Source organism: Oenanthe melanoleuca, chromosome 18 (genome assembly GCF_029582105.1).
Source record: "Oenanthe melanoleuca isolate GR-GAL-2019-014 chromosome 18, OMel1.0, whole genome shotgun sequence".
In the NCBI taxonomy this organism is placed as follows: Eukaryota; Metazoa; Chordata; class Aves; order Passeriformes; family Muscicapidae; genus Oenanthe; species Oenanthe melanoleuca.
The window spans coordinates 3,770,062-3,781,097 of record NC_079351.1 but is presented as its reverse complement, the minus strand read 5'-3'; the positions used below and the strand labels follow the sequence as shown (position 1 = coordinate 3,781,097).

Here is an 11,036-nt window from a genome sequence, read left to right as displayed (position 1 = left end):
GTTATAAACAGTTATAATTTGGAAAGGGTTGCAGTTTAATTTCTCACACCTGTCAGTCAAACTCATTGAAAGCTGTGTGTAAGAGAAAAATACAATAGTACACAGTGCCTATTCTACTGTAGTATATTAGTTGCATAGATCACAGTGCATTCTGTAATGGGCTAGAATTACCTATAGACACAGCTTTTTTAATGATTGAGTAAACCAAACATTAAATTCCTCATGACAAACCTTTTTTTCCATTGCTGGCCTTTTCAAGTATTTCAATAAAATAACTGTGTACTGTGACTGTCTTTTTCTTCTTTTTACGGTGAGGGGAAATTCTTCTCATGGAGTATGTAATGAAAAATGTCCAAAAGTTAGCTACTGCAATTAAGTACTGGGAAGAAGGAGCAGCACCCTAGTCCACTAACAGTGATTTGTTTTCTTTCTTCTGTTGCTGTAAGTTTTCTAACAACTTTTTTCTTTGTATTTTCCACAATCAGACTCACTTTCTTCCTGCTCAGTCTGATGCATGAATTGCCTGACCATGGTGTAAAGTCACAGAGAGGACAAAGATCTTGATTCATCTTCCTTGGAGACACATCCTTCACCCCTCAGCTTTGACCTCTTGTCCGAAAGCTTGTCAGTTCAAGATTAATAGTAAGTAAGACTTGATTTTATGTTGGAAATTAACCTTGAGTTACTAATTGGTCTTCATTTCAAACAATTTCTTTTGTTTAGAAATGAACTTGTGCTGTGATCCCTGCAGGTGATAGGTAAAAACAAGCAGACACATCTTCAAATAACACAAGGCTAACCTGATAGGAGACCTCCTTTTTAAGACAACTGCCCCAAAAAGTTGTCTGTTGATGGCAGATTCAATTATTTCCCTAACTATAATGAAAAAGACCACCAGCTGCAAACAATAACAGCTACTGTGACAGAAGAGGGCTGCAGGTAGAAAGACTAGAGTGTTTTTTCAGTGCTGGACTTGGAAAGATCTAAGTACAACATGGAATAGGGAGGGTCAGGAGGATGGTCTTTCAGCATAAGTTAGAAATCACAGAAGAGGCTGGACTTTATTTTTTCCCACTATTCCTTCACTTCAGAAGGGAGAGTACCCATGAGTCAGGGGAAGCCAAATGGTGGCAGATATAGTCTAATTTATATTGGTTCTGAAATATAAACTTGTGTTGTCCCAACACAAGGAATATGATACTCAAAGAGTCCTTTACCACTCTTACCTTTTGAGCTTGAGTTAAAGCCCCTGTCTCAAGGGGCTCTCTGTGGTCCTTAGAGGCTTTTTATGTTTTCATGAATCTGAAGGGGTTAATTTGACAGGCCTCATCCGGTCCCAGCTGTGTATGTGCTGTCTAATTTCCTCCTAAGGTTGTGTTTGTGTGCAGCACTTTGGGGTTTTGATCCAAAATATTGCATTTTCCTTCAGAAGTTGCCTCCCAAATCTGGCCAGCTGGCTGAGCTCTGGTATGGAAATCAAGCTGGGTAGGTTTCTCCACACAGTTCCAATTGTCAGAGTTGGGAAGTTTCGTAAAAGCCCTTTGGGGCTACTTTGGGTAGAGAAAGGACCGGTGAACAAACTGTTTAGATTTGATCCAGAGGGCTTAGCTAACAGATGTTGACTGGGTCCCTACTTTGGGAGGGGTTTATTGCATATTTATGAGCTGACCTTTTGAGCCACTTCCAATGCAGGGAGGATGCATATCTACATTTTGTTTGCAGTATTTGGAATATAAAAGTTGCCTATATGACTGAGTGTGGAAATGTATTGGGGTTTATTATCTCAAGTCCTTTCTGTCTGCATTTCTTCTGAAGCCCTTCTTTTTGTCTGCAGCTGTTCTGTGGTGGCCCACAAACCCCCAGTTTATCTAGCAATTACTGTCTTCCAAGGTAGAGTCACCAGGGTATGCAGTGGGGAGAAATGACATTCTAAATTAAGAGACTCTCACACACTTGCAAGATGATAATTTGTCTGTAACAAAACTCCTCATTAGAATACTGCTAATTTCCTTTCTGTAGCAATTAAGCACAGCACTAGCTCATATGTGCAATGTGCAGAGATATTTTTCTGGAAAAAAAAAAATTATCATTACCACTAGTGAAAAACAGTCCTTAGAAGAGAAAAATGAACTTGTAATTTTGCAGCAATTTCCCAATGTAGTGGGAGTTTGGTGTTAAGGTAAAGAGTTTTGGGGGTTCTCCCTGTTGTTGATTGCATTCATGTTAGATTTCACAGTTGGCATTTTCCCACTAGCATCTGAAATCAGAGATGATACAGTCCCCAACTGGGTGGAACCTGTTACCCCTGAAATTCAGCTCATTTATTCTCTCTTTACTCTAAAAACTCGCTTCCCTCCTCCCTACAGACATCTTTAAATGACTGTTGTTTCTTTCTGTTGGCATAGCATATTTTTGCTTATCCATCTGTTTTGAAGTTTTGATGAGGTTTAGTTTTTCAATCAAAAAGAGATTGTTTGTATAATCGCTGTTTAGTGCCTGGAATATTTTGGCAGGGGTGGTGTTGTATGAGTGAAGTTAGTGGGTTAGTGCTTCTCAGAAGTTCTGGATTTGGTATCCTGCTCTTATGCTTTAGGAGAGCAGGCTGGACAGGCTCTAGACCAACAAGAAATGGCTCAAGGAATTGCCTTTAAATGTGCAGAAGGTCTGCTCTGTTTCACTGCTGCCATTAAGGGGACAGAAGCCCTCCTGTTCATCAGTTGCACTGAAGACTCAAAAGAGCTTTTATTTCGTTGTCATTTTCCTACCTGAATCCTCAGCTAGAAAAGTTCTGTTCAGGTCCCAGTTTTTACTTCTCTGTTGTATGCTCTGCTACTGCAGGATGGAAGATCCTGCTCCTTTTCCCGAGGTACTCTAGCTGGATTTGACTTTTTGTTTTTGTGGTTGGTTGATTTTTAAAGATTGTAGAGAAAAGAGGGACTTCCAGCTTGTGGCTGAGGTGTGTCTGACATGATAGTGGACCTTTCCATCAAGAGAACATGGCCTGTGGTGCTGGACTCTGCTCTGACTGTGCTCTGTCTGGCTTTTAGCAGGAAGCAAGAGGCACTGGCACTATGTGGATCAGCTCGCCCTTCCCCCTTGCCAACCTGCTATTTCTGTACTTGATTGGAAAAAGCCAAAACTGCTGGATTTTTGTTGGCAGTCAAGGCATTCCTCAAGTTCCTAATCCAGGCTCCAGATGGTTAAGTTGCCCATCCTGACAGGAACAAATAATGATGGTAAAAGATGTAAAAGCCCACACCAGCCCCTCACGGTGAGACTCTGGGACACAGAAGTCACTTGCAGAGAGCCCCGATGAACCGGCAGGTCCGCTCACCTTGGGCAGGAGGGCAGGGCTGGAACCGGCCGGGCCCCCCGCAGTCTCTGCCCGGTGCCGGTCACTGACGAACCTCCGCGGGTCGTCCCGTGGGAGGCGGTGCCGGCCGTGGGCAGGGGCCGCCCGGCGCTGCTTCTCCCGCATTCTCGGACGTGCCTCAGCTCCGGGCTCTGTCTCCGAGCGCCCCTGGGGCTCCCCCGTGCCTCCAAGGGCGAGCCCCGGGCCATGGCTGGGGGGAGGCGCCGGCCGTGCCCGGGCCGGGGGCACCGCCCGGCCGCAGGGGCGGAGGCGGGGAGGGGTCACTGCCCCGGCCGGAGCGCTGCCGCCGGGATGCCGCCCGCAGGCGCTGCCCCCGCTAATTGGATGTTCCGCGGATGGAGGATTTCCTCTCCTCTCGGCTGCGCTTGAAAGTTTGCCAACCAGCAGCTAGGTTTAATTTCTTTAAGGATCTGGGGAGAAGGGGGGCGGGGGCTGGAGGGGGACCGTTTCCAAGCATGGGAGACAGGCTGCCGGAGCCTCACGCCAGCTCTTCCCCTGCTGTCGCTGCCAGCTCGGAGGCGGAAGAAATCGAGGTGTTGGACTCCGAGGATGTCCTACCTATGGCTGCAGAGGATGTAAGTTTCCTTCGCTCGGTATCTTCCCCCCTTTCTCCCGGGTCGGGATAATCGGCTCAAGCTATTCATAGCTGAAGCCCGAGATGGGCACAGGAGCGGGGCCGGTGACCCTGCGGGACCAGGGAAAGCCGCCGTCCCCTCCGTCCTCCCGCCGCTGGGTGTCTGCGGCTCCAGAAGCCGCCGGGCTGGCTCCGTCCCCGGGGCTGCAGCTCCCGTCCCTCCAGCCCCAGTAGCCGTGACCGGCTCCCGGTTCGCTGGGTGCCCGCTGCGGTGCGGAGATGCCAGCGGGTGGCGGCTGGCCGGGCAGCAGCGGCGGGCTGCGCACGGACGCGACTCTGGAGCCTGAAGAGGGGCTGCCGCCTTGGCTCCAGGGGCTGCCAGGGGACACAAAGCTTCTCCGGAGTCACAGACGCCCGCAGGGTGACAGATGTGAAACGCTCCCGCTCTCGGGAGCTGCTCCCTCTTCCAGCCCCCGAGCAACAAACAGTCGTGTAAGTTTTCTGCTCGGCTCCACAGGGCTGAGGCTTCTCTGCACGTTCCGAGCTCTGATGGCAGGTGAGGCTGGGATAACTCGGCAGCGGCTCTGCTCGCCCAGCCCCGAAGGACGCGAGGGGTCCTGCGCACTCCGGATCCGCTCCTGCCGTGCAGAGCGGCGGTGCCTGCAGAGCTGAGGCGATTGTTCTGCATCTGCCGGAGCCGGGGGCAGGAGCTCGCCCTGCACCTGTCTGGGAGGGAGGGAACGTGGGAGATCCTGCATTCCTGGTGCATCCCAGGACTGCTCGCAGCTCTCCTTCCCAGCGAACTCGGCTGGGATGAGGACTGCGAAGTGTCTGCTCAGTCTGCAGCGTAAGTGCAGGGTCTGTTTCAGCCTGTCAGACATAAAGCAGAGATACTAAATGTCTTCCTGAAGCGAGCTCTGGCTTGGGTCTTGCACGACTATAAAAGGGACACCTGGGAGCTGAACCTCCAGCAATAGCGCATCCCCTCGGCCCTCTCTCTACCTTTTTGATGCTGCTGGGGAAAGCTGCCCAGGCATGCTTAGGGACAGAGCCTGTTCTTCACCCCCCAGCCCTTCCTTCTGAATCACGTAGAATTTGTTTGCTCTTGGATTTTCCTCCCAGAGGGTAGCAGAGGAAGTGCAGTTGCTTGCTAGAGCTGCATTCCCCAGTCTGTATTTCTGAGCACAGTGCAGTCAGGAGGGAGCGTGTAATGCAGTTTGACCTCTGCTACAGCACTGCCAGACAGTCCCTAAGAGGAGATGCCTGATTCAGGGGTGTGTGTATCTTTGACTCGGGAAGGGTAGCTTTACAGGAGCTTTCACAAAAATCCCAGTGCTTGCTTACGTCAGACTGTGACCTTTTCTTCTCTGACAAATTTTGTGCTTGTCTGGATGGTCCTACAAGAAAGATTTCCTGTTGTGATATATATGGGCCCCTTGGAGTTGCTCCAGCCTCTACAAAATGCAGGCATTAGGAATTCAATTCTGCCAGGGGGCCCAGGAGATGCTGAAATGCTGAATGCCTGGCAGGATTGGGCTCCTGGGACAGGAGCTGTTCCTGATGAAGTCTAGATTCTCATCCCAGTTCCATTGCTGCCTTGCTGCTTGACCTTGAGGTAGGACAGCTTGGGTCAGATCCAGCTTGTAGTGTCTCGCCATTACTTGCATTGTTATTTGACTCTGGTACCCTGTTTTCTATAATCAACAAAACTAAAGCCTGCAGCTGCACAGGTTATGGGAAGCTGCTGAGACCTGGCAGTAGATGATGTGACAGAAGCCTGAGGTATCAAGTATCATTTGCAAGTCAGAGAAGCAGGAAGTGGTGTAAATGCTCTCCTTCTACTCCGCCAAGATTTCCTGCTAAAACAAGCAGGCTACAGAGCATCATCTCTGAAAATTTCAACTGCTCTGTGCTACTCTGTGCCCCCTGAGACCTAACTGGGGGTTGATTTTGTGTTGAGGCTATTACATCTGAAAGCCTGATGGAAGATCTCTGGCTTGGCCAGCAAGAACTGACACAAGGGCAGTTCTTTATGTGTTATTAACCACAAAAATATAGCACAGTGGAGGTTTGGCTGTCCCAGCCTTGACAGTGTGTAACAGTTCAGTTGTGATGTCATTGTAGCTCTCAGAGCAGCATTCCATAAACCCAGGATTCAGGCAGTCCAAAAGTGTTCTGTTTAAAGTGTTGGGCTGATTTATGATGATAAATGGGAACTTATAAATGGAGAGAGACATAGGGAGGAGGGGAGCCAACAACTTAACTAATGAAAAGGAATTCAGTGGCCTGATACCTCAATGTCTATCCAATCAATTCTGCTTTTGATTTGCCTACCATGTGAAAGGAAATGTCCTTCCAGGACTAGATAACATTCTGACCAGATTTCTACTTTGCTAATAGCACTGTGAGGAGATTTGCTTCTAAGAATGTGATATTTGTCGTTTTACTCAATTCATTTTTTTTCTGGGAAGGTGAATGAGGCAGAAAAAAAGATATTGAACTGAACAGCACTTCAGACAACAGAGCTAGAAATGTGCAAATGTGCAAATGTTTCTGGTGGTTACCCCAGTGCTGCCCCATGGAAGTTGCTGTCTTCTTAACTGGTCCCTAAATCCAGGATAGATGAGAGCCTTAAACAATTCGCTAGGAATTTCCTCTGTTTCATGGGACAGTGAGGAAGCAAGTCTGGGTCAGGGAGGTGAGCTGACATCAGTCTCACTACAAAACATAAAGCAGAGCCAGTTTCCAGCTTATTTTTTTCTGTTTCCAAGTGACAAAGCCTTGTGGAGTGTTCACATGGCTGTGAACATTGAAGTGGAGCTTCCTCCTATACAGTATTTTAAGGCAGATCTGACAGAACAAAGATGTGGGGTAAATCCTTACAATGGGCTCTCTCCAGCCTCCCACCCTCCCACCTTGCACAAGAGGAATTACCTGTTTTTCAGATGTGGACATGTGCAGTTCACAGAACTGATGGATTATTAAAAAGCCTGCAGAAAGCCAAAGTCAGGAGCAGGCAGTGAACAGGGCTCTGACAGCCCAGCAGAACAATTGATGGGTCAGTGTTGGGCCACAGCATCTCAGAAAGTGGTCTGGAAAAACATTGCTAATTTGTCCATTCCCTCAGTATACACAGAGCTTTCTTGATCTCTGTAAGTAAAAACCCATTTTTTCCTTGCTTGCCTGCAAATAGACTAAGTGGGAGAAAACAGAATTAACGTGAATATTTTGAGTTCATCCTAATTTGGATTTGCAAGTGACAACTGTTCTCCCTGTGTTTGGTAGATTCCCCTGCCTCCTCCTCCGGAAGGATAGGTGATTCTGGGATGAAGAAGGATGTTGGAAATGACATTAAATCATTTGGTTATTTCTCTGTTAGAATATACTTCTACGGTTTACTGCATGTTAATGTCGTTGCTCTTATACCTTCTTTTTATTCTTTTTCCTCTCTTATGCTGCCTCTCAGCACTGGAAAGCCCTATTTGATCAGGTATGTGAACAACTGATATATTCTCTCTGTCTTGTGAGCAAAGCCTAACCTTTGCTTAATTTCCTCTGTACTGGCTTTTCCCTGCATTTAAAATACAGCCTAGGAGTAAGGTGCTGCATGCTCCCAGTTCCCAGAATGCTGGTGTGCAGGTTGTAATTATCAGGGCTGCTTTGGGCCTTTCTCTCAGTTCCTCTTCAGAGGAGCCAGGGACAGAAATGAGCCCATCCCTGGAGGCACAGGGGCTGAGCCAAAATGCTGCAGCAGGTGCTCTGTTTGCTGCCAGTTGTGCTGTCCTTGTTTGTGGATTAAAGGATCCTCTACTCTTTCAGGCAGGCAGACTAAGACCTGTAAAACCAGCACAGTGTTCTTTGAAATGGCTCCCCAGCTGCTAAACTGACTTCTGCAGGGTTACATCATCGAGGCAGGACGTGCTGCTTTAAACTTGCACTGTATACCAGAGACTGTGGTTGTGTCAGGTAGATGCCTTGGGTCAGGTGTGTAGCTGGCTGAAGTCAGCACAGCTCTGAAGAACTCCAAAATATAGTTGCTGAGATTTTGGATTGTGGGTTCTAGTTTGTAAATTATGCTTTTAGCTGCTTTAACTGACTCATTTTCTTTGTGGTATCCCTTCCATCTGCCAGGTTGAAATGTGTAGCAGCTATAAACAGAAGAATTCTCCTAGAGTTCATTTGCTTCTAAACTGCAGCACTCTTGATGTCATAAACTTTTGTGCCGTTGTGCATGCATGTAAATGTCACCTTCTGTAAGGGAGCTTGCTCTGATGCTGGGATCATCCTGGCAATAAAGTTGGGATGCGATTTCATCCCTGCTTTATGAGGCGATAATCTTGCCTCTGTGTCTGCCTGAATTACAAAGCCAAAAGCTGTGGTGCAGCCTGTGAAAGGATGTCCTTGGTACCCTGGGGGTTCTGTTATCACTCAGCTATTAACTGGGGCTGCTTGTTCTGATGAGTGCTCATTTATACCCGGTTAGCTGTGACCAGCTGCTAATCCACGTGTCTGGACTGCAGCAAGTTGGCTGTGGTACAGTCAGCTGGGGTTGGGAGCTGGGTATTATGATTGTTGATCACACCTAAATTGTGTGGTGTGTTTGAATTCGCTGGGGCTCAGAGGGGATGCTGCCACTGAAAAGGTGGATGCACGATAAATTGCTTGTGGTCTGGGCTGAATGTTTGTTCCAGCCACTTTGAATTCTCCTGTCTCAAACACTGGCCTTAATTTGGAGTCTTATTCTACAAGCATCCTTTGAAGTCATTGAGTCCTTGTGGGGCAGGGCTGTTGGCTGGTAGCTACTGCGGGCTCAAAGAGAGGAATCTGTAATTTCCCATTGGACTGCTTGAATAGTAGATGGGATTTTTTCCTTCTGTTTTTTTTTTTTTTTCTTTTTAAGGGAAAGGAGAGTTTGACTGTTGGGTGTACAGAACATTAGCCCAGTAACAATGGCTGTAAAGGCAGACCTTCAGTAATTAGCTATGTTTCAATTAGGGCTGCAGCTGAATTTTAAACCTTGTCTGTAAGGCTTTATTATCAAAGAGAATGCAACCTGTGACAACTACACATAAGTCCTGAATAAATCAATAATGTCCTTGTTGCCTGTGGGCAAAGCTGACGTCTTCCTGAAGCGTTATATCAGCAAAGCAATGCAATTAGTCCTGCAGTGAATTGCAAGATGTTGTTTGTCATGGAACAAGGTTGCTATTCCCAGCAGCAGTGTTCTAGGAGGAGAGGAGGGGCACTTTGTTTAGCTCTGATTGGCATGCATGTGAAACATGAGGACAGTCTTAATAACTAGAGAAAGCCTGTGTGTTGACACTGGAACAGTTGCAGCTCTCTCTGGGAGTCAGGACCGGGCTGGGTGTGTGCTTGGAGTGGAAATGGGTGGCCCAGGGTGCCTGTGCATTTGTGGCTCATGGGCCAGGACTGAGCTTTGAGAGCCACTCTCTCGGTTGAGATACATGAACCTCTGCACTCACTGCCTCCCAGGAGAACAAGAGAAGGCTCTGGAGAAAGTGTTAATAGTTGAGAATTTTCAGGCTGGTAGTCTGTATAACTTTGTTGGTTATACTCCATCATCCTTGTAAAGGAGAGGTCAGCGCACAAACACAAAGCCTTTGAGAGAGGAAAGAAATTATTATTAATGCTTTTTTTTCCCTCTGAGGAGGTATTTTTAAATTTTTTATTTAAGTTTACTAACAAAAAAAGCAGCAGGTTTCTGTTTAGACATGCAAAATTTAACGGGTTTGATATTTTTATGCTCCCCTTCCCAGCTTAAATTAAAAATTCAGAACTTCTTGATGGAAAAACTGCTGCTCAGCCATAAAACAGTGCTTTTTTGCTTGGTTATTTTAGGAGAGAGGAGTGACTGACCATGTTTTCTGGAGGAATTTTTTATTTGTTTTGATCCAGCTCTAATTTGTCACGCCGGGAACTGTCAGTGACTCAAGCCAAGATCTTCAGCCACTTGCAGATTAATTAATTTAAGAAGGAACTTAAATTCTACAAAAAGACTCAGAACTACTTCCTATGCATTAGGTTCAAAGAAGCCCCTCCCAGGACAAAATCTGGACTACACTGAAGCAAGTACCAAAATTCCTTCTGGACTTAGTGGGGTCAGCATTTCACCCAGGAGTTTGGGAGCAGGCAGACTCACAGCTCCAGTGCTGCAGCCACACAGTTACAGTTCAGCTGCTGCCTCATACTGTGCTTGCAAGATGTGGTTTTTATTACGGGGCCATGGCCCTTGGGCACCTCTAACTCACTTTTATATGGGAACTTTTATAGGGATTCATACATTTATTTATTGTGCTCATAAACACTCTCCACCCCCACACACACATTAGCTCTGCATGTGCTGCCTTCTGCAGAGCCTGCACCATCACACTCTGTGCTGCCTCTGAGCTCTGAGCAGAGCAAGCTCTCTCCAACCCTCTGCAATCACTTGGGGTTTTCTTCATTTGTTCCTCAGTGGCCAAAGCCCCATTTTTTTGTTAATCTTCTGGTAAAGTTGAAAATGCGACAATCCCAGGAGCAGCTGCTGACAATTTCATGCTTTTCTGTGCTAATAAGATCCACTAATTGCTTTGCAGTCAGACATGAGAACATCTCCCAGTCCTTGCTGAAGCCAAGTTGCCTGATGGTTGGAGAGTGAGTCTGCAGATGAATGTCCTTGAGGGATTGTTCCTGCTTTGCTCTGTCCTCTCTAGGGCCTCAGGTGCAGTTCTTCACCTCCATTTCCCAGTGCCCCTGCTTTGGCAATGACTGCAGCTCGTTGGTGTTATCCAGCCCTTGGCTGGGCTGGGTGAAAGGGGCTATCTAGGACAACAGTATTTGTTCTTGGGACAGACCTGCCTTCTGAAGGTGGCTTTTAACCTTGTTAGATGCCAAGAGCTTGTACCATCTTCTGTGTTCCCCATCCCCATGGCTGCTGAGATTTTGAGGGTGAATTAGCATTATCAGCCCTCATCTTGGAGTTCTCACTTCTTCTCACCCATACCCTGGTTTGTAGCCATGACAACAAACTTATTTTAAATAGACACACACAAAACTCTCAAAAAAAACCCTCCTCACTGGCTCAACACC

The 11,036-nt window shown here is 47.1% G+C and overlaps 1 protein-coding gene across 1 annotated transcript in view; it reads left to right on the top strand.

Annotated features, from left to right (window-relative positions):
• Positions 1-3,816: 3,816 nt before the first annotated feature.
• RHBDL3 (rhomboid like 3) overlaps positions 3,817-11,036 on the top strand; it is a 60,998-nt gene continuing 53,778 nt past the window's right edge. Inside the window, exons 1-2 of the mRNA XM_056505788.1 lie at positions 3,817-3,948; positions 7,414-7,437. Of these exons, the coding sequence (XP_056361763.1) occupies positions 3,829-3,948; positions 7,414-7,437 (144 nt within the window). The 5' untranslated portion in view covers positions 3,817-3,828. The remainder of the gene's footprint in view (positions 3,949-7,413; positions 7,438-11,036) is intronic.